We start from the raw sequence: 23568 nt of genomic DNA, 5'->3' as shown, positions 1-23568 counted from the left end.
ATGGAGATCAGCTCCCCCCGGATCACTGCTTTCAGAGCCTCCCGGACCTCCCCCGTATCATTGGTATCCAGATACCCCTCAATGCTTCTCCGAACCCTCTTGCACACCTCCTCATCCGCCAGCATCCCCACATCCAGGCGCCAGAGCGGGCGCTGGTCCCGCGCCTCCCCCATCTCCAGATCAACCCAGTGCGGAGCATGGTCCGAAATCGCTATGGTCGAATACTCGGCATCCTGCACCCTCGGAATCAATCCCCTGCTCAGGACAAAAAAGTCTATCCGGGAATAAACCCTATGGACACGAGAGAAAAAGGAACACTCCCGCGCTCTCGGTCTCCCAAACCTCCAGGGATCCACCCCGCCCATCTTGTCCATGTATCCCCTCAGTATTTTGGCCGCCGCCAGTCTCCTACCCGTCCTTGAACTGGACCGGTCCAGTGTGGGATCCAGCACTGTGTTAAAATCTCCCCCCATGATCAGGCCCCCTGCCTCCAGGTCCGGGATGCGGTCCAACAAGCGCCTCATGAAGCCAGCATCATCCCAATTCGGGGCATATACATTCACCAGCACCACCTTCTCTCCCTGCAGCCTACCCTTCACCATGATATATCTGCCCTCCTTGTCCGATACCACCTCAGCCGCCTCGAACGCCACCCTCTTCCCCACCAGAATCGCCACCCCCTGGTTCTTTGCGTCCAATCCTGAGTGATAAAGATTACCTGATTACCTGAAAAAAATTACCTGATTGGTAAAGATAGATAGTTTTTTGAAGAATAAAGGGATTAAGGGTTATGGTGTTCGGGCCGGAAAGTGGAGCTGAGTCCACAAAAGATCAGCCATGATCTCATTGAATGGCGGAGCAGGCTCGAGGGGCCAGATGGCCTACTCCTGCTCCTAGTTCTTATGTTCTTATGTTCTTATAAACCTGCCCCACCCACCCCTTCCTCAGACGAACCTGGTCCGCCACCTTCAGGTGGGTCTCCTGGAGCATAGCCATGTCCACCTTCAACCCCCTCAGATGAGAAAATACCCTGGTTCTTTTAACCGGCCCATTCAGCCCCCTCACGTTCCAGGTAATCAGCCGGATCAGAGAGCAACCCGCCCCCCCTCCCCTGCCGGCTAGCCATAGCTTATCAAATGTTTGCCCCAGGCCAGCACACCCCGCCCGACCCGTTCCCCATGGCGATAATGCCTCTCCTCTTCTTCCCGGCCCTCACCAGCTCCTTCCTGGTCATTCCAGCAGCAACCCGGTACCGCCCCCCCCCCCCCCCCCCCCCCCCCCCCCCCCCCAAAGGCTAGGACCCCTCCTAGCCGCGACACACCCTCCATAGTACTTCCGTGAGTCAGCTGACTTCTGCTGACCCCGGCAGCTCCCGCCAACGCTCATCCCCTCCCAGCATGGGGTCATCCCCCTCTTGCCACACCTCCTTGGCACCGCTTCAGCGTGGGAAAGAAGACCAGTAGAGGCCTAGCCCCCACCGCCAGCTCCAACCCCCCTGCCCCGCAGCGCGGGAAACCAGAGGAAAGCCCGCGCTTTCACACTGCCACACTGGGTGACATACAAGGACCGGCACCATTACTTCGAGTCCCCGGAGGAGGCGTGGGCCTTTGTACAGGCGGAGAAGCTGGACTCGAACTAGGGTCTGGGGACATACTATGGCCGTTGCTGTTTTCGCTGTTGCTGTTTTTTCAACTTTTTAAACTTCGACATGTGTGTTATGTATGCTGGTTTTCGTTTTGCTCTGTTTACGGGTGGGTTTGTCTGTTGGGTATGGTTGTGTCACACTTTTCTTTATTGTAAGTTTCTCCAGCAGAATGCAATAAACTTGGAGGTGAAGCTGGTGAAGGCTTACTTGTAGATGGAGGGAGTGGGTGAGGTGCTGATGCAGATTTTTCTCAGTAAGGAACAAAACAATGCCAATCATTGGACAGAAGACAATGCTTATTTCCATGTTTGCATCATAGTCTGTTTCGGTTCTTCAGCTGATCTTATGACATTTGGCCATCATTTCCGGTGTAACTTTAGCCTTCTCTTAGACTCTTTTTCCTTCTCTTTACATTCATTTGGTTTAATCAGTTCCACCCTTTCTTCTGTAGAGAGTTCCACTTGATGAGACTGAAGAAATGCCTCTCCTTCATCTGCGGCCAGATCTTAAATTCCCTCTTCTTCATCTTGGTTTTGCCATCTCAACAATCTGAGTCACAGCCTCAGGCCAAACTTTATTCCAGCAGGCATTTATAGTTGATTCTTTAACCTCATGCCATGCGCCCTCGATTATCCTTATTGATATAAGGATCACAGAATTGTTATGGTGCATAAGGAGACCATTCGGCCCATCATGTCTGCATTGCTTCGGGAACTGCCATTTAGAGTAGTAGGGGGAAGCTTTTGCTACCTAGGCATCCAAGTGGCACGGGAATGGTGTTATGGGCCAGGGTTTAGAGAACCCCAAAGTGTATCATGGAGTTCACCTGACCCTCAACCTTTAATAGATTGTGGTATGGGGAGCACACGGCCCAGTCTACAGGTGTTGTACAGCAGAAATGGAAAAGTATTTTTTAAAGCAAAACAATGTTTATTCTATGAACTCAAGTTAACCTTTTTAAAACATACATTGTACATCTTAGCAACCGTTAATTCAAATACAACCCAAAGACTACAACACTAAGTAATCCTTTAAGCTTTCCTTTTAACATCCATAAGACTTAAAAACACCTTTTTACAGAAAGACATCAGGCTTAAATTCACTATTGAGAGCAGTTACCATGTTGAAATCAGCAAATGAACATTCATAAGTTTGCAAAGATTCATACACATCCTGCTGTAATTTCAGCTTCTCCAAAACTAAAATGAAACCAAACCCATCCTGCAGCAAAAAGCCTAAAGCGAAAGTAAAAAGCCTAGCTCCACCCACTCTCTGACATCGCTGCAGTAATAAACACCCATTTCTTAAAGGTGCTCTCACTACAGATATTTATATACACACCTACTTTTCTTTTTTAAAATTTAGATTACCCAATTATTTTTTTTCCAATTAAGGGGCAATTTGGCGGGGCCAATCCACCTACTCTGCACATTTTTGGGTTGTGGGGGCGAAACCCACGCAGACACGGGGAGAATGTGCAAACTCCACACGGACAGTGATCCAGAGCCGGGATCGAACCTGGGACCTCAGCGCCATGAGGCGGTTGTGCTAACCACTAGGCCACCGTGCTGCCCTATACACACCTACTTAACACCCATTTCTTAAAGTTACTCTCACATGACAATGGGAATGGCTGAACAAACAAAATCTGGCCTGACTAGTGGACCAAATGAAGGACAATTTTCGGAGGTTTGACGCACTTCCGCAGTCATTAGCTGGGAGGGTCCAGATGCTGAAGATGACGGTCCTCCCGAGATTCCTGTTTGTGTTTCAGTGTCTCCCCATCTTTATTCCGCGGTCCTTTTTTAAACGGGTCAACCAAGTGATCACTGGCTTTGTATGGGCGGGCAAGACCCCGCGAGTAAAAATGGGGATGCTTGAGCGGAGCCGGGGAGAGGGCGGGCTGGCGCTGCCAAACTTCAGTAATTACTACTGGGCGGCGAATATAGCCATGATCAGGAAGTGGGTGGTGGGGGGTGGTCAGCATGGGAGCCTATGGAGGCGGCTTCATGCAAGGGCACCAGTTTGGGGCATTGGTAATGCCGCCTCTGCCGTTCCCGCCGGCACGGTACTCCACCAGCCCCGTGGTCGTGGCGGCCCTGAGTCTGGGGGCTGTGGAGGAAGTATGTGGGAGCGGAGGGAGCATTGGTCTGGTCTCCAATCTGTAATATTCACCGGTTTGCCCCAGGAAGGATGGATGGGGGGGGGGGGGTTTGATGATGGCAGAGAGTAGGGGTTGAGAGGATGGGAGATGTGTTTATAGAGGGAAGCTTTCCTAGCCTGAGGGAGCTGGAGGAGAAATTTGGATTGGCGAGGAGAAACGAGTTTAGGTACCTGCAGGTGCGGGACTTCCTACGTAGGCAGGTTTCAAGCTTCCCGCTCCTACCACCAAAGGGAAGGTCTCCGACATCTACGGGTAACTCATGGGGTCAGAGGGGATGCAGACGGAGGAGCTGAAGTGCAAGTGGGAAGAGGAGCTGGGAGGAGAGATAGAGGATGGTCTCTGGGCGGATGCGTTGAGTAGAGTCAACGCGTCCACAACATGTGTCAGACTGATACAGTTTAAGGTTGTTGACTGGGCTCACATGACAGTGGCCCGGATGAGCAGGTTTTTGGTGTAGAAGATAGGTATGTAAGGTGTGCGGGAGGACCAACGAACCATGTCCACATGTTCCGGACATGCCCAAAGCTTAGGGAATTCTGGCAGGAGTTTGCAGAAGTCATGTCCACGGTGTTGAAAACCAGGATGGCACTGAGTCCAGAGGTGGCGATTTTTGGGGTGTCGGAAGGTCCGGGAATCCAGGAGGAGAAAGAGGCAGACATTCTGGCCTTTGCTTCCCTGGTAGCTCGGAGACGGATATTATTAGCATGGAGAGACTCAAAGCCCCCAAAGTCGGAGACCTGGCTATCTGACATGGCTAGCTTTCTCTGTTTGGCGAAAATCAAGTTCGCCTTGAGAGGGTCACTGTAAGGGTTCACCCGGAGGTGGCAACCGTTCGTCGACTCCTTAGCGGAAAATTAATCGTCAGCAGAAGGTTTTGGAGGGGGGGGGGGGGGGGGGGGGGGGGGGGGTGGTTAGCTTAGTTTAGTGTCGGGGGTTAATAAAGGTGGGACCGGTAAGGGAGGAAGATGGCTTTTGTTTATGTTATTGTTGTTGTAAAACCAAAAATACCTCAATAAAATGTTTATTAAAAAAAAAGTCTGCATTGCTTCCTCAAATGAGCACTAAGTTAGTGCCATGCATCTATCCTTACCCTGTACCCCTGCACATTGTTTCCAATGAAATAACAATTGAATGCCCTCTTGAATATTTCAACTTTAAATCTGTGCCCTCTTGTTCTTGATCCTTTTAAGAGCAGGATCAGTTTCTCCCTGTCTGCTCTGTCCACTCCCCTCATGATTTTGAACACCCCTATCAAAAAATCTCCTCTTAGTCTACTCTCTATAGAGTATAGTCCCAACTTTTCCAATCTATCTTCATAACTTCTTATCCCTGGAACCATTCTTGTAAACCTCTTCTACACTCTCTGAAATGTGTTCACCTCCTTTCTATAGTGTGGAAGCCAGAACTGTACACAACACTCCAGCTGAGGTTTAACTAGTGTCTTCAACATAACTTCAACATAAACTCCTTGCCCTTGTACCCAGGATACTGTATGTTTTATTAACTGCTCTCCACCTGTCTTGCCACTTTCAATGATTTATGCACATATATACCCAGGTCCCTCTGCTCCTGCACTTCATTAAGAAGTGTACACCTTATTTGCTATTGTCTCCCCATGTTCTTGCTATCGAAATGCATAACCTCACACCTTTCCTCATTGATATTCATGTGCCACCAATCTGCCCACTCCACCAACCATGTCTGTATCCTTTTGAAGTTCTGTACTATCCTCCTCACAGTTTACAATGCTTCCAAGTTTTGTATCATTCGCAAACTTTGAAATTGTCCCCAACACAACAAGATCTAGATCATTAATATATATCAGGAAAAGCAAGGGTCTCACTATCAATCCCTGGGCAACTCCACTATATGAATGTTGAATTCCTTCCATCAATCATGGACAGTGGTAGGGGCAGCACGGTGGCACAGTGGTTAGCATTGCTGCCTACGGCGCTGAGGACCCGGGTTCGAATCCCGGCCCTGGATCACTGTCCGTGTGGAGTCTGCACATTCTCCCCGTGTCTGCGTGGGTTTCACCCCCACAACCCAAAGATGTGCAGGATAGGTAAATTGGCCATTCTAAATTGCCCCTTAATTGGAAAAAATAATTGGGTACTCTAAATTTTTTTTTTAATAAATCATGGACAGTGGTTGAAGGATTTGTTTCTATGATGTTGAGAATGTGGCTGAAACATCTTTGGACGTGGTATGCTTTGAAGATTGAAATGGCCCCCGGTCTCTTGACTGGCTGAGGTTTATTTGGGGGTAAAAGCAAAATTTCAGCATCTGAATGGCTGTTTGCAAGAGAGGATGGATGTTCAGGAGCATTGTCAATGATAAGTAGGACTTTTTCTTTTATTCTTTCACGAGATGTCGGTGTCATTGGCTAGGCCAGCATTTATTGCCCATCCTTAATTGCCCTTGAGAAGGTGCTGGTGAGCTGCCTTCTTGAACTGCTGCAAGATAATGTCCTTGAAGGACAAGTTATTTTTCCTCATAAGTCCTGACCTCATTCGGAAATTATTTCAAACCAGTTTTTAAGCACTTCTGCTGGAACCCAGGCACTGCTGTTAGCTTTGCAAAAAACTGGTGGATGAGAATTTTATTCCTTTGAGAACTCAAGGGTTTTTTCCCTATTCACCAGCATTGGTTTTCACTTAAAACGAGCCATATTGGCACATAATATGAACATTAACTTGTCCTTCGCTGCTTTAAAACCAGGTTCTTCAATGGATATCCAAATGCTATCTGGCGTTTTCTTCCAGAACAGGCCAGTGTCGTCCCTGTTAAATAATTCTCACAGCTACTCTTGCAGGTTTCTCACAGATGAAAAGAGCTTTTTCTTACTGAGATTCACCCCGTGTCCACTTGCTTATTATCCTGCTGGGAGTAGTATTGGGAAGGGGCATATCCTACTTTGGAGCAAATCACTGACCCAGGCTCACAAGTCCTCCATTTAATATGTCAGTTCCCTTACAAAAGTCCACCACTAGGAGACTCTATTCTGCCCCCAGAATATAGCAGCTTCTCCAGCATTGCTTCCCATTGTAGCCCAGATGCAATGGCTGCTGTTTTGTTTCCAATACCAGTTGCAAACAGGAGAGATAAAAATAGGATATGACAGGGAAGGCGAAAGAAAGGTAGTGAAAAATGAAAGTGAGAAGAGAAGGAAGAGAGATTGAGATGCTGTAATTAAAAAACAGAAAATAGCCAAAACTGAAGGAGAGGAGAATGGAAAAAGGTCAGGCATAAATTAGAGATAAATGGTACAAGGGTTGCAATAAATTAAACTTGGATTAGGTGTGCATATGGGCCTCACGGTAGCATGGTGGTTAGCATCAATGCTTCACAGCTCCAGGGTCCCAGGTTCGATTCCCGGCTGGGTCACTGTCTGTGTGGAGTCTGCACGTCCTCCCTGTGTGTGCGTGGGTTTCCTCCGGGTGCTCCGGTTTCCTCCCACAGTCCAAAGATGTGCGGGTTAGGTGGATTGGCCATGCTAAATTGCCCGTAGTGTAAGGTTAATAGGGGGATTGTTGTGTTACGGGTATACGGGTTACGTGGGTTTAAAGTAGGGTGATCATTGTTCGGCACAACATTGAGGGCCGAAGGGCCTGTTCTGTGCTGTACTGTTCTATGTTCTATATATAGTGTGGTTGTGATTCAAAGGTAATTTGATCGGAATCAGTCTTCCCGATTAATTGTGTGAGAAGGATCAGCCCACTCCTGTTAAGGGGTGCTTGCAGCAAGAATGACTTTTGTAGTGATTCTCCAGTATGAGAAACATTGGGCGGGATCCTTCCGTACCCCTGGGGGGGGGGGAGACACGACAACAGAGTGACGTGAGCAACTCCGACATCGGGAATTCCCAAATGTGCGGAATCCTCCGCACCTTCAGGGGCTAGGCCGACGCCGGAGTGGTTTGCGCCCCGCCGGCTGGTGTGTAAGGCCTTTGGTGCATGCCAGCCGGGGACGAAGGAATTCAGCCGGCCGTTGCGGGTCCGCGCATCTGTGGCTGCTGACGTCATCCCCGCGCATGCGCGCGGGGGGGGTTCACCTACGCGGAGGCCATCGCGGAGGCAGACATGGCTGGCGCGTAGGAACAGCGTGCCCCCACGGCACAGGCCCGCCCATGGATCGGTGGGCCCCGATCGCGGGCCAGGACACCCTGGGGGCACCCCCCGGGGCCAGATCGCCCCCTCCCCGGAGCCCGCCCACGCCGCCAGGTCCTGCCGGTAAGGGACCTAATCCAATATATGCCGGCGGGACCTGCATAGAACGAGCGGGACTTTGGCCCATCGTGGGCCGGAGAATTGCCAGCCCCTCCCCGCCCGGCGATTCTCCGACCCGGCGTTGGGGGGGGAGGGGGGTTGGAGAATCCCGCCCATTATAATCTTGCTGCAGGAGAGTGCAACAACTGACTGGAAAGTACTTTTCATTTGTTGCTTTCAACACGACTGCAAGCAGTGAAATGCAGATAGTTCACAGTCTACCATGAAGGTTGGGTCTACATGAGAGCTAAACTTCAATGTTATTGGGCTATATAGACAGTCTGCCAGAGTAGCACTTCTCAAGTAATTTTGGGGCACTAACTATACATGCAAACACTGAATGTGAGGAGTTTGCACATTCTCCCCGTGTCTGCGTGGGTTTCACCCCCACAACCCAAAAGATGTGCAGGTTAGGTGGATTGGCCATGTTAAATTGCCCCTTAATTGGAAAAATGAATTGGATATTCTAAAAAAAAATTTAAACTATACATGCAAAGGGCAGCACGGTGGCCTAGTGGTTAGCACAACCGCTTCACGGCGCTGAGGTCCCAGGTTCGATCCCGGCTCTGGGTCACTGTCCGTGTGGAGTTTGCACATTCTCCCCGTGTCTGCGTGGGTTTCGCCCCCACAACCCAAAAATGTGCAGAGTAGGTGGATTGACGACGCTAAATTGCCCCTTAATTGGAAAAAATAATTGGGTAATCTAAAGTTATAAAAAAAAAACAAAAAAAAACTATACATGCATAAAGGGTATGTACTTGTGACCTTTATGGAGAGAGGCAGAGTAAAATCTCATCATGGCACATGCATATTAAAATGGATACAGTTGTAGCAGTTTTTATTAACCTCCCTTCAGTAAGTGTCGCTGTAGTTTCACATGTCGTAATACTGGGGTCAAGCCAGCAATTTCCCCATTCATTCTTTACATCCTTCATATTCTTAGGAGTATGTAGGAAGTTAATGCAACAAGTTACTGAATTTTTAACTGCACTTCGAGACAATAATGTAATTTTCTGGGGTTTCATGACTCTAGATTGGCTCTTGTGGTGGGCGGAGGTTGTGACGTTTGTTATTTTTATGGAGATATTCTGAGGCGCACACAAGAATACTCTCATTAGTGACATCAATAAATAGTTGCATATCCCACATGCCTCCTATGTGGTAGGGTTTTAATGTTTCTTTTATTGAAAAAAACTCCTGATTTTGAATTTCTTCCCCAGCATGAAATGTGTTTTGAGTTGAATTTACTTAATTGTAGACAATTTCTTTTTAAAAAACAACAAATTAGTGTTGAATACTAAGTATATTCCTGTGAGATTAAATGAACCTTGTGTTTGTATGTTCTCAGATTTTGCAAAATTTTATGTACACCATGTTGAGGGACAGCAACCCGAAAGCAGCAAAGATGTCCCTGGATGTAATGGTAGAACTGTACAAAAGAAACATCTGGTAAGTTTAGGTGTTCATGAGTAGTTACTTATCAATTAAGTTATTTTCTTCCAATTAATATTAAATAGATGTTTGAAGTGATTCAAGTTTTATTATTAACTATTCATCTCAAATAATTAATTAAATCCTCATTTATATATACCTTGTTCACACAGAGGGTCAGGGAAAATATTAGTTTGCTTCCAGGACTCGTTGCCATGCAAAACTGCTTTCTTTTTGTTTTGATTACATTTTGAGCATAAGGTAGTGTATCCTAGGAAGTATCAAAAGACTAATCACAATCACAATCTTTCAATTCTCCTTGGACATGGGACTGCTGCCACAGGACTGGATTTTAGCAAAGTTCTGGACAAGGTCCTATAGAGTGAAAGACCAGACAGTGAACAACCACACAAAAGTAACTGTGCAAGGGAATTGAGAAGAAAGACACTATTCCGCAATTGAAATGTAGAATGACTAGAATACGAAACAGCCTATCTTCTACTTTATAAAACTTATAGAACATAGAACAGTACAGCACAGAACAGGCCCTTTGGCCCTCGACGTTGTGCCGAGCCATGATCACCCTACTCAAACCCACGTATCCACGTAACCTAACAACCCCCCACCCCCCTCCCCCTCACCTTACTTTTTAGGACACTACGGGCAATTTAGCATGGCCAATCCACCTAACCCGCACATCTTTGGACTGTGGGAGGAAACCGGAGCACCCGGAGGAAACCCACGCACACACGGGGAGGACGTGCAGACTCCGCACAGACAGTGACCCAGCCGGGAATCGAACCTGGGACCCTGGAGCTGTGAAGCATTTATGCTAACCACCATGCTACCGTGCTGCCCTCCATTATATACATTATATACATATAATAGTATATAAAAGGGCAGCACGGTGGCACAGTGGTTAGCACTGCTGCCTCACAGCGCTGAGGACCCAGGTTCAATCCCGGCTCTGGGTTGCTGTCCGTGTGGAGTTTGCACATTCTCCCTGTGTTTGTGTGGGTTTCGCTCCCACACCCCAAAGATGTGCAGGGTAGGTGGATTGGCTACGCTAAATTGCCCCTCAATTGGAAAAACTGAATTGGGTACTCTAAAATCTTATTTTAAAAAATAAATAAATAGTGTATAAATGATTGAGGATTTAATGAACTCAACCTGACAACATATGGGGCCCGATTTATCATCCACATCCCGCTGGAATTGGGACAGGACTCAGCCGGCAAATCCTGCTAAAGACCTCTTCCGGGATTCCTGATGGTCGTTATGCCCTGCGAGATCTAATCCCACAATGGGCGGAATCCAGATTTGCATAATAAAGTAAGGTTAACTGTTCACTTAACTATGCCTATCCCAGAACTAACCAGTCCCTGGGATTTCTCAGCCTCACCAAGGAGAGTCCAGCGGAGCGCTGTTTAGCACTGGTCTCCACAAAGTGGGACCAGACGAAATTGTATGCCAGCATGGCACAGCCAAGGTGACCAGGTGTTACTGCATCTGGCTGGGGCACTGTCAGAATTCCAGGCTGGCCAGTGCCAAGATGCCCAGCTGGTATTTTGTCCATGTTGAGGATTGTGCCTGCTCGAATGAGCTGGGGTGCGGGGGGGGGGGGGGGGGGCTTGAGGACTCCGCAACAGGTGATTTGCGGGCGGGGGATTTGGGGCTGCATCTGCAGGTAGAGAGATCGGGGCGACAGATCCCTTCATGCACTGACGACCGGATAAAAAAAGAGTCCGGTTCAATAGCACAGTCGTTCACGACGAGACTGAGCTGAGATATACACCTCAATTATGATGGGAAAGGCCTATTTAAGACCATAAGACATAGGAGCAGAATTAGGCCGTTCGGCCCATTGAGTCTGCTCCGCCATTCAATCGTGGCTGATGTGTTTCTCATCCCCATTCGCCTGTCTTCTCCCTATAAACCCTGATCCCCTTATTAATCAAGAACCTATCTATCTCTGGCTTAAAGACTCACAGTGGTTTGGCCTCCACAGCCTTCTGCGGCAATGAGCTCGACAGGTTCACCACCCTCTGGCTGAAGAAATTCCTCCTCATCTCTATTTTAAAGGATTGTCCTTTCAGCCTGAGGCTATGGCCTCGGGTTCTATATTTTCCTATGAGTGAAAACATCTTCTCCATGTCCACTCTATCCAGGCCTCCCAGTATCCAGTAAGTTTCTTTCTTTTTAATCTTTTTATTCTCCTCATTTGCAACATTTTCATCAATAAATAACCAAAGAAAAAATAAACAAAAGCAAATACAATAACAATCCCCCACACACAAACCGCACCCCGCTCATCACTCACTATACAGACCCCAAAATATCCACCTGTACATTCCAGGTAAAAAACAAAAATTAACAATCAATCATCTGCCCCCCCCCCCAAATCCGCCATCATCATAACTCCGGGTTCCTGCCCATTGGGCTTGGCGCGCCCTGTCCAGTTGTTACTATCGAACCCCACCCCGCTCCCTCCCAGAATCCCCCCCAACCACTTCCTCTAGAAAACACCTTATCCAGTATCAGTCCCCTCCCCCATTTTCACACCTCTTAGGCCTGTCGAAACCTGTTCTACCAGGCTCCAATGGCCACAGTCCCTCCCCCCATCACACTCCCGTTCACTGGCCAGCTTGAGATAGCCAGTGTGGAGGCCCCTGCCCAGGCTCACTCCCCGCAAATCCCCTCCCATCCACGCGGTCCCAGGAAAACAAAGACATCCCCTTCAACATACAACACCAGTGTAAACACACAAACCCCAAAGAGCCATCATTGAAAAATAAAATCCCAACTCTTACCTTGTCCAAATAAGCAACTTCAACTCATTTAGCACATATAACAACATGCGATAAAAATAGAGCTACATGCAATCCTCTCTCCCCCCCCCCCACACACCCCCACACCTTCAGTCCAAGTCCAATCCTCAGTCCCATTTCTCACTTCTACCCAGTCCTTCTGCCTTCACAAACATCACCATTGCTTCCACCATCTCGAAATAAAAGCCTTTGGAATTGTCGGTCACCCTCAACTTAGCTGGGTACACTACGTTGAACCACACACCGCTGTTATACAGTGCTGTCTTCACTCGGCCAAAGGCCGCCTGCCTCCTCGCCAACTCCACAGTAAAGTCCTGGTATAAACGTACACCACCTCTTGCTTCTACTTTGCCCATCAGGACCTTCTCCATCACACGGTACCTATGAAAACAAATAATCACTGCTCTTGGCGGCTCATTCGTCTTTGGTTTAGGCCTCCATGCCCTATGAGCCCGATCCAGTTCATACCGGGAGTGATCTTCCCGCTCCCCCAACAGCTCCGCCAGCATCTTGGTGAAATATTCCGTTGGCCTCAGGTCGTCCACCCCTTCGGGCGGGCCCACGATCCTTAGATTTTGCCGCCTAGCTCTGTTTTTCAGGTCCTCCACTTTGGCTCGCAGACCCTTGTTGGCCTGCATCATCCTCTGCAGCTCTTCGCCTATCGAGGTGAACCTGTGTTGCAACAAGGCCTCCTCCACTCCCTTCAGTTTCTCACTGTGCTCCCGCACCTCGGCCGAGATCCCAGGTTCAGTTCCTGCTCACTGTGTCACTGTCCATGTAGAGTTTGCACATTCTCCCCATGTTTGCGTGGGTTTTTCCCCCACAACCCAAAGATGTGCGGGGTAGGTGGATTGGCCACACTAAATTTCCCCTTAGTTGGTAAAAATGTACTCAAAATGTTTTTTAAAAACTGTTCACAATACTGCAAATGGAGTCTGTCCAGAGCCTTATACAGCCTCAGATGTGCATCCCTGATCTTGTATTCTAGCCCGCTCGACATGAATGCTAACATTGCATTGCCTTCCTAACTGCCAACTGAAACTGGTATAACCTTAACGTTAACCTGAAGAGAATCTTGAACTAGGACTCTCAAGTCCCTTTGTGCTTCTGATTTCCTAAGCCGTTTCCCATTTAGAAGATAGTCTGTGCTTCCATTCTTCCCACCAAAGTGCATAACCTAACACGTTTCCACATTGTATTCCATCTGCCACTTCTTTGTCGCTCTCATAGCCTGTCCAAGTCCTTCTGCAGCCCACCTGCTTCCTCAATACTACCTGTCCTTCTACATATCTTTGTATCACCTGCAAACCTAGCAACAGTGCTCTCAGTTACTTCTTCCAGATCATTAATGTATATTGTTAAAAGTTGTGGTCCCAACACCGACCCCTGAGGTACACCACTACTCACCAGCTGCCATCCTGAAAAATACCCCTATATACCCATTCTCTGCCAGTCAGCCAAGCCTCTATCCATGCCAGTATCTTATTTTTGACACCAAGGGCTCTTAACGTATTTAACAGCCTTCTATGTGACACCTTGTCAAAGGCCTTCTCGAAATCTAAATACATGGGGCGCGATTCTCCCAGACAGGGAGAAATCGTAAGGCTGGCGTCAAAACCGGGCGGGTTTGACGCCAGCCTCCCCTCCCCGACCGGGAACCGATTCTGGTCCCCGGTCGGGGCTAGTATGCCGCGGCCGCGAACTCCGGCATCGCGGGCTTAACGAATTTCGTTAAGCCCGCTTGCCAGAGTTTGCGACGGCTGACTCGTCGCATGACGTCAGCCGCGCATGCGCGGATTGGAAGACTCCAACCCGCGCATGCGCGGATGACGTCATCGCGCATTTGCGCGAAACCCGCGCATGCGCGGGCTGGGATGCCCCTCAGCCGCCCCGCGAATTGATACAGCGGGGCGGCGGAAGGACAAAGAGTGCGCGGGAATCGGACCCGCTGCCTGCGATCGGTGCCCACCGATCGCGGGCCCATGGCACCCTTGGCACGGCCGTGGTACGGCCGTGCCAATCGGTGCCATGGTTGCCAAGATCGGGACTTTACGGCCGTTTTTACGAACGGCCAGACCAGGTGTGTTTGCCGTTCGTAAAAACGGCCGTAAAGGGCTTGGAATTCGGCCCATCGGCCAGCTGAGAATCTCTGCTCGCCGTAAAAAAACGGCGGCAGCGATTCGTGTCGGGCGTGGGGGGGGGAGAATAGCGGGAGGGCGTCAGACTAGCGTGGCCGTAAAAATTTACGAACTCCTCTATTCTCCGCACCGTCGTGAGTGTGGAGAATTGCGCCCATAATGTCCACTGGTTCTCCTTTGTGTACCTATTTCCCTTAGAAGAGAGGTCCATGACAGGGGGCATAGATTTGAAGCAATATAGAGGAGTTGGGAAAACTCCTCAGACACAGAGGATGGTGAAGATCCGGCACTCACTGCCTGAAATGGTGGTTAGAGACAGAAGCCCTTGTTTCATTTTAAAATTACTTAGATTAGTATGTAAAACACTGCAATTTGTGGGACTACAGACTAAGAGCTGGAAATTTAGACAAGATTATACTGCCTTTATTTGAACAACAGACACTATGGATTGAATGGCCTCTTTCTGGGTAAATTTCTCTGATTTTGATGGTTCTGAGGGATTAAGCAATTCGGAAGGCTGCAGAAAAATGTTTCACTGCAACATTCGTAAATTAAAACATGTTTTTAATTGAACAGCAATCAAAAAGACAAGGGATTCTCCCGGGGCCAGCGTCAATCCGCCCTCCGTGTCCCGAATTCTCCTCCACCCCGAGATTCGGCGGGCCCCCCGTGGCAATTCTCCGGCCCGCGATGGGCCGTTGACAAGCCTCTCCCGCCGGCGTGGATTAAACCACCTACCTTACCGGCGGGAGCAGGCGGCGCGGGCGGGCGCCGGGGTCCTGGGGGGGGTTCGGGGCGATCTGACCCCGGGGGTGCCCCCACGGTTGCCTGGCTCGCGATCGGGGCCCACCGATTGGCGGGCGGGCCTGTGCCGTGGGGGCACTCTTTTTCTTCCGCCTTCGCCATAGTCTTCACCATGGCGGAGGCGGAAGAGACCCCCTCCCCTGCGCATGCGCGGGATGACGTCAGCAGCCGCTGACGCTCCGGCACATGCGCGGACTTACGCTGGCTGGCGAAGTCCTTTCGGCCCCGGCTGGCATGGCGCCAAAGGCCGTTCATGCCGGCTGGCGGAGTGGGAACCACTCCGGTGCGGGTCTAGCCCCTCAATGTGAGGGCTTGGCCCCTAAAGGTGCGGAGACTTCCTCACCTTTGGGGCGGTCCGACGCCGGAGTGGTCACGCCACACCGGGTAGGGGAGAATCCCGGCCGAGGTCCTGAATCAGCTCAAAGAATGCAGTTTAAGGAATTAATTAAAATTTTGATCCAAATTTTAATTTGCTTCCTTGAATATTTGTAAAATTGGAGACCTGTATGAGTCCTCCAGATGCATTTCTGTGTATTTACTGTTGCTGGGTCAAAATCCTGGAACTCCTTCCCTAACAGGACTGTGGTGTACCTATACCACATATGGACGGCAGTGGTTCAAGAACGCACCTCGAGGGCAATCAGGAATGGGCAATAAATGCTGTCTTACTCAGCGAATCCCACCTCCCTTGAATTAATTTAAATCTTTTTAAAAATAATATTTGATTCACTATCAGCTTTCATCAATATTTTACGTGATTCCCACATTTTTAGGTTACAGACTCTACAGGAGACACGATTGCCAACAAAAGTAACAGCATTAATTTTCAAATATACATATATTGGTTGTTTCCCTGTGGGGGCAGATGAATTATGGGTTGTGCTGGCCAAATTTCTGAAGCTTCCACCAAGAATGAGATCCCCAAATTACTCCATTCCCTGAATCAACATATCTGTTTGCAGATGTTGTTCATGTGAAGCTTAAACCCCAGTGACCTGTGACAAAACTACATGGGCGGAATTCTCCGACCCCCGAATCGCCCGGGGCCGGCGTCAATCCCGCCCCCGCCATGTCCCGAATTCTCTGCCCCCCCGAGATTCGTGGGGTGGGAATTGCGCCGCGCTAGTCGGCGGGCCCCCCGCGGCGATTCTCCGGCCCGCGGCTGACGGGCCTTTCCCGCCGGCATGGTTTAAACCGCCTCTCTTACCGGCGGGATTGGCAGGCTCCGGGGTCCTGGGGGGTGGGCGATCTGACCCCGGGGGGTGCCCCCACGCTGGCCAGGCCCGCGATCGGGGCCCACCGATCGGCGGCGGGCCTGTGCCGTGGGGGCATTCTTTTTCTTCTGCCCCTGCCATGGCCTTCACCATGGCGGATACGGAAGAGATCCCCTCCCCTGCGCATCCGCCGGTATTACGTCAGCAGCCGCTGAGGCACCGACGCATGCACGGACTTACGCCGGCCGGCGAAGTCCTTTCGGCCCCGGCTGGCGTGGCGCCAAAGGCCGTGCACGCCAGCCGGCGGAGTGGGAACCACTCCGGCGCGGGCCTGGCCCCACATTGTGAGGGCTTGGCCCTTAAATGTGCAGAGAATTTTGCAACTTTGGGGCGGCCCGACGCCGGAGTGGTTCACGCCACTCCGACACGCCGGGACCCCCCGCCCGCTGGGTAGGGGAGAATCCCGGCCCATACCGCTATATATATTTTTGTCCTTTTTAATAGATTTAGAGTACCCACGTCATTTTTTCCACTTAAGGGGCAATTTAGTGTGGCCAATCCACCTACCCTGCACAGCTTTGGGTGGTGGGGAGAATGTGCAAACTCTGCGTGGACAGTGACCCGGGGTCCTCAGCGCCGTGAGGCAGCAGTGCTAACCACTGCACCACTATGTGTCCCGCAACAATTGGTTTGAGTGTCTCCATGGCTAGGGAGTAGAAAGACCCAAGTTCTTGTTCTTGCGCACTTTCTTGGAAGGTGGATATGGATGGTTGTTGGGCAAAAATAAGAATAGGTGCCGTGTAATAATTTCACAGGGTGGAATGACTTGTTGATACTCTGTGTCTAGACTCAAATATGAAGAGTAGTCTCAATACTGGAAAGTTGCCACTGCTTATGAATTGATGTCTGTAGAATATCAAAAAAATGTTTAGAGTCTGAAGAATCATCAGGATGAACCTTACTGAAGCAATGATTTATTTACAGGAATGATGCAAAAACTGTGAATGTCATTACAACGGCTTGCTTCTCAAAAGTGACCAAGGTAAGAAGGAATTGATAACTGAACTCCCCGTGTGTGCGTGGGTTTCCTCCGGGTGCTCCGGTTTCCTCCCACAGTCCAAAGATGTGCGGGTTAGGTGGATTGGCCATGCTAAATTGCCCGTAGTGTAAGGTTAATGGGGGATTGTTGGGTTACGGGTATACGGGTTACGTGGGTTTAAGTAGGGTGATCATTGCTCGGCACAACATCGAGGGCTGAAGGGCCTGTTCTGTGCTGTACTGTTCTATGTTCTATGTTCTATGAACTGTCATGGGGCAGGACAGTTTAATGGGAATTATGAAAAATGGAGCCACACCCTTGAAATTTATCAATTAAGGAAAAGCAACAGCTATTTACTGCAATGGAATTTCTCCCAAATTTTTGTAAATTAAGTAGCAGCGGCCATTTAATCCAACAAGATTGCAGTAACTTTTATCAATGAAATGAAAGAAATAAGAAAAAAAGAAAGAGGAGCAGGAGTAGAGCCTGCTTCACCATTCAGTACGATCATGGTTGATCTTGGGCTTGAACTCCATTTTCCCTCCTGCTTCCTATATCCCTTAATTCTTTGAGAGATCTAAAGTCTCTCTATCATAGCCTTAAATGTATTCGACAATGGAGCATCCACAACGCTCTAGGTACAGAATTCCAAATATTCACAACCTTTTGAAGTAATTTCTAATTACTAAGTAATGAAAGTCACCACAGTCCATAAGCTGACCTCCCATATTGAGAGAGAGCTGACTGGAGAAGATTTAACCTGTGTGTCATCACGGGTGAGGGGCAAGGTTGAGAAGGCGGGGCCATTACGAATAACCTCAGCAAGTACGGGAATTGAACCCGCACTGTTGGCATCACTTCGTATCACGAACCATCCGTCCAGCCAACAGAGTAACCGACCCCCGAGTTACCAAGTAATGAACACAATATGGTTGCCCAGAATTTATTCATGAACATTGTTAAATTAATTATGCAATAGTGCGGATAAAAAACAGGGAAGTTGTTTTCAAACACCAGCACAGATTCATTAATCCAGGCCTCGACGTTTGGGGGCCTTGCATCTCTCCACTGAAGAAGAATCCTCCGCTGGGCTACCAGGGACGCAAAGGCCAGAATCTCGGCCTCTTTCGCCTCCTGCACTCCCGGCTCCTCTGCAACCCCAAATATTACAAACCCCCAGCTCGGTTTGACCCTGGACCCTACCACTCTCGACACCTTCCTCGCTACGCCCTTCCAAAATTCTTCCAGTGCTGGGCATGCCCAGAACATATGGGTGTGGTTTGCTGGGCTCCATGAGCACCTAACACACCTGTCCTCACCCCCAAAAAACCGGCTCATCCTTGTCCCGGTCATATGTGCCCTATGCAACACCTTGAACTGTATGAGGCTGAGCCTCGCACACGAAGAGGAAGAGTTGACTCTCCCTAGGGCATCTGCCAAAGTCCCCTGCTCGATCACCTCCCCTAGCTCCTCCTCCCACTTACCTTTCAGCTCCTCCACTGAGGCCTCCTCCTCCTGCATCACCGGGTATATTGCCGAAATCTTCCCCTCTCCAACCCACACCCCCGCGAGCACCCTATCCTGTACCGTGCGTGGCGGAAGCAGCGGAAATCCTACCACTTGCCACCTAACAAACGCCCTTACCTTTAGGTACCTAAAGGCGTTTCCTGCGGGGAGCCCGTACCTCTCCTCCAGTTCACCCAGGCTCATGAACTTCCCATCCACAAATAGATCCCCCAACCTCCTTATCCCTGCCCTGTTGCCCTGTGCCACCCCGCAAACCCTCCATCTATCCTCCCCGGGACAAACCGGTGGTTTCCCCATATCGGGATCCACAACGAGGCCCCCCCCCCCCCCCCCCCCCCCCCCCCCCCGTGCCGCCTCCACTGCCCTCAGATTTTGAGGATAGCCGCCACCACCGGGCTCGTGGTATACCTCGTTGGAGGGAGTGGCAGCAGCGCCATTGCCAGCGCCTCCAGACTCGTACCCTCACAAGAGGCCGTTTCCAGCCTCTTCCATGCCTCCCCCTCCAGCACCCACTTGCGCACCATCGCCACATTAGCGGCCCAGTAGTATCCACAGAGATTGGGCAGCGCCAGCCCCCCCCCCCCCCCCCCCCCCCCCCCCATCCCTGCTCCGCTCCAGGAATACTCTTCTCACTCTCTGAGTCCCACGTGACCATACAAACCCCGTTATGTCCTATTGACCCGTCTAAAAACGGCCTTTGGGATAAAAATGGGGAGGCACTGGAACAAAAACAAAAACCTCGGGAGCCCCGTCATCTTCACTGAGTGCCCCCTACCCGCCAAAGACAGCGGTAGCGCATCCCACCTCTTGAACTCCTCCTCCATCTGCTCCACCAGCCTCATGAAATTAAGTCTATGCAGGCCCCCCCCAGCTCCTGGCCACCTCAACCCCCAAATATCTAAAGCTCCTCTCCGCCCTTTTTAGTGGGAGCTCACCAATCTCCCTCTCTTGGTCTCCTTGGTGAACCACAAACAGCTCGCTCTTCCCCATGTTGAGCTTATACCCTGAAAATTTCCCGAACTCCCTGAGGATCCTCATTACCTCCGGCATCCCCCCCCCCACTGGGTCTGCGACATAAAGTAGCAGGTCGTCCGCATAGAGCGATACCCTATGCTCCTCCCCGCCCCGCACCAGCCCCCTCCAGTTCCTTGACTCCCTCAGTGCCATAGCCAGGGGTTCAATCGTCAGTGCAAAGAGCAGGGGGGACAGGGGACACCCCTGCCTCGTCCCTCGATACAGCTGAACGCACTCGGACCTCCTCTTGTTCGTGGCCACACTCGCCACCGGGACCTCATACAACAACCTGACCCACCTGATGAACCTCTCCCCAAACCCGAACCTCTTCAGCACCTCCCACAAGTACCCCCACTCTACCCGATCAAAGGCCTTCTCGGCGTCCATCGCCGCCACAATCTCCGCCTTCCCCTCACTTGCCGGCATCATAATGACATTCAGGAGCCTCCGCACATTCGCATTCAATTGCCTCCCCTTCACGAACCCCATCTGGTCTTCGTGAATGACCTGCGGTACACAATCCTCAATTCTCGAGGCTAAGACCTTCGCCAGCACCTGAGCATCCACATTTAACAGCGAAATCGGCCTGTAAGACCCACACTGCAGGGGGTCCTTGTCCCGCTTCAGGATCAGGGAAATAAGTGCCCTGGACATCGTCGGGGGCAAAGCCCCACCCTCCCTTGCCTCATTGAAGGTCCTAACCAAAAACGGGCCCAGCAAATCCACATACGTTTTGTAAAATGCGTCCGGGAAACCACCCGGCCCCGGTGCCTTCCCCCCCCTGCATGTTCCCTATCCCTTTGGCCAGCTCCTCCAATCGGAGCCCCAAAACCCACCAGCAGTCCTTCCTCCATCTTCGGGAACCTCAGTTGGTCCAGAAAGCGGCCCATTCCTCCCTCCTCCTGTGGGGGCTCGGACCGATACAGTTCCTCATAAAAGTCCCTGAAGATCCCATTGATGTCAACCCCACTTCGCGCCACACTCCCCCTCCTGTCCTTAACTCCACCAATCTCCCTAGCTGCATCCCGCTTCCGAAGCTGATGCACCAGCATTCAGCTTGCCTTTTCCCATACTCCTAGATCGCCCCCTGGGTCTTCCTCCACTGCGCCTCCGCCTTCCTGGTGGTCAACAGGTCGAATTCGGCCTGGAGGCTACGCCTCTCCCTCAACAGCCCCTCCTCTGGCTCCTCCGCGTACCTCCTGTCCACCCTCACCATCTCCCCCACCAGCCTCTCCCTCTCCCTCTGCTCTCTCCTCTCCTTATGGGCCCTAGTGGAGATTAGCTCTCTCCTGACCACCACCGTCAGCGCCTCCCAGACCGCCCCCACTGGAACCTCCCCGGTGTCGTTAGCCTCCAGGTATCTCTCTATGCTGCCGCGAACTCGCTCGCTCACCTCCTCATCTGCCAACAGTCCCACATCCAAGCGCCACAGTGGGCGCTGATCTCTCTCCTCCCGCAGTTCCAAGTCTACCCAATGCGGGGCATGATCTGAAATGGCTATCGCCGAGTACTCGGTATCCCCCACCCTCGTGATCAGCGCCCGACTCATAACGAAGAAATCGATCCGGGATTAGGCCTTATGGACATGTGAGAAGAATGAGAATTCCCTAGCCCTCGGCCTTGCAAATCTCCAAGGATCTACCCCTCCCATCTGGTCCATAAACCCCCTCAGTACTCTAGCCGCCGCCGGTCTCCTGCCCGTCCTGGCTCTGGAGCGATCCAGTGTCGGATCCAACACCATGTTGAAGTCTTCCCCCCATTATTAGGCCCCCCACTTCCAGGTCCGGGATTCGGCCTAGCATCCGCCGCATAAAACCCGCATCGTCCCAGTTCGGGGCGTAAACATTAACCAGCACCACCCTCTCCCCATGCAACTTACCATTACGTACCTACCGCCATTATCTGCCACAATGCTCGACGCCTCGAACGAAACCCTCTTCCCCACCAGAATCGCCCCCCCCCTGATTTTTTGCATCTAGCCCTGAATGGAACACCTGGCCTACCCACCCCTTCCTCAATCTAACCTGGTCCGCCACCTTCAGGTGTGTCTCCTGGAGCTTGACCACATCCGCCTTCAGCCCCTTCAGGTGCGCAAACACCCGGGCCTGCTTAATCGGCCCGCTCAGTCCCCTTACGTTCCAGGTTATCAGCCGGGCCAGGGGGCTGCCCTCCCCCACCGACTAGCCATAACCCCTCCGCGGCTAGCCACGCGCCCACACCCCACACTCGGCCCATTCTCCACGGCGGCAGACCCCCGTCCAGACCCCCTCTACTCGCTCCATCGCCCCCTTGACCATACCAGCAGCAACCCGGTCGTCTCCCCCCCCCCCCCCCCCCCCTCTCCCAGCTAGGACCCCTCCTGACCCCCCGGGTGCAGGGCAAACAGCTCGTTTTTCCCCACATTTATCTTATATCCCGAAAAGTCCTCAAGTATCCTCAGCACCTCTGGCATCCCCTCAGCCGGGTCCGCGACATACAGCAGCAGATCATCTGCATACAGCGACACCCGGTGCTCCCCGCCCCCCCTCCCAGCTAGGACCCCTCCTAGCTGCGTTGCTCCCCCCACTGCACTCCCGCAAGTCAGCCGACTTCAGCTGACCCCGGCCGCTCCTGTCCCTCCTTCGACTCCTCCCCTTGTGGGATGTCCCCTCCCCTCCGTTGCCCACCCACAGGGTCCCCGCAACCCCCTTCATCCCAAGCGTGGGAAAAAGCCCGCGCTTCCCCGCTCTGGCCCCGCCCCTTCCAGCCTTCAGCCCGGGGAAAATGTCTGCGCTTTCCACCTGCCTGGCCCCGCCTCCTCTGGTGCAGCTCCTATTCACAGGCCAGTCCTCTCAACCCCCATCTCGGGCCTTCCCTCCCCCGAGGAGGCCCGTCCCCCCTACCGGCCCTCCAACCCCCACTCCATTGATTTGCCTCCTTTCACTAACCCTCCCGAAGGATCTAACCAAATCAGTGCCCCACTCCCCCACCATCCACCCTAAATTGCGAAAAAAAACAAGAACAGAGAACGAACAAAAAGAACCCCCACTCGAAATGTAACACACCTTCAGCAATCCCTGACCATCCCAATGCACAGCCCCCACCCGACCCTCAGTTTGTGTCCAACTTCTCGGCCTGAACAAAGGCCCATGCCTCCTCCGGGGACTCGAAATAATGATGCCGGTCCTTGTAGGTGACCCACAGACGCGCCGGCTGCAACATGCCGACCTTCACCCCCTTCCTGTGCAGCACCGCCTTCGTCCGGTTGTACCCGGCCCGCTTCTTCACCACCTCCGCACTCCAGTCCTGATAAATTCAAACCTCCGCGTTCTCCCACCTGCTGCCCCGCTCTCTCTTGGCCCACCTGAGGACACACTCCCGATCAGCGAATCGGTGAAACCGCACCAGAACCGCCCGCGGCGGCTCGTTAGTCTTGGGCCTCCTCGCCAGCACTCTATGGGCCCCTTCCAGCTCCAGGGGCCCCTGAAAGGACCCCGCTCCCATCAGCGAGTTTATC

The 23568-nt window shown here is 51.5% G+C and overlaps 1 protein-coding gene across 1 annotated transcript in view; it reads left to right on the top strand.

Annotated features, from left to right (window-relative positions):
• sdad1 (SDA1 domain containing 1) overlaps nucleotides 1-23568 on the top strand; it is a 105921-nt gene that overhangs the window by 25315 nt on the left and 57038 nt on the right. Inside the window, exons 5-6 of the mRNA XM_038791718.1 lie at nucleotides 9426-9526; nucleotides 17477-17534. Coding sequence (XP_038647646.1) covers nucleotides 9426-9526; nucleotides 17477-17534 — 159 coding nt within the window. The remainder of the gene's footprint in view (nucleotides 1-9425; nucleotides 9527-17476; nucleotides 17535-23568) is intronic.

Source organism: Scyliorhinus canicula, chromosome 3 (genome assembly GCF_902713615.1).
Source record: "Scyliorhinus canicula chromosome 3, sScyCan1.1, whole genome shotgun sequence".
Classification (NCBI taxonomy): domain Eukaryota; kingdom Metazoa; phylum Chordata; class Chondrichthyes; order Carcharhiniformes; family Scyliorhinidae; genus Scyliorhinus; species Scyliorhinus canicula.
The sequence above is the reverse complement of the archived record's forward strand: the minus strand, read 5'-3'. Positions and strand labels throughout refer to the sequence as shown.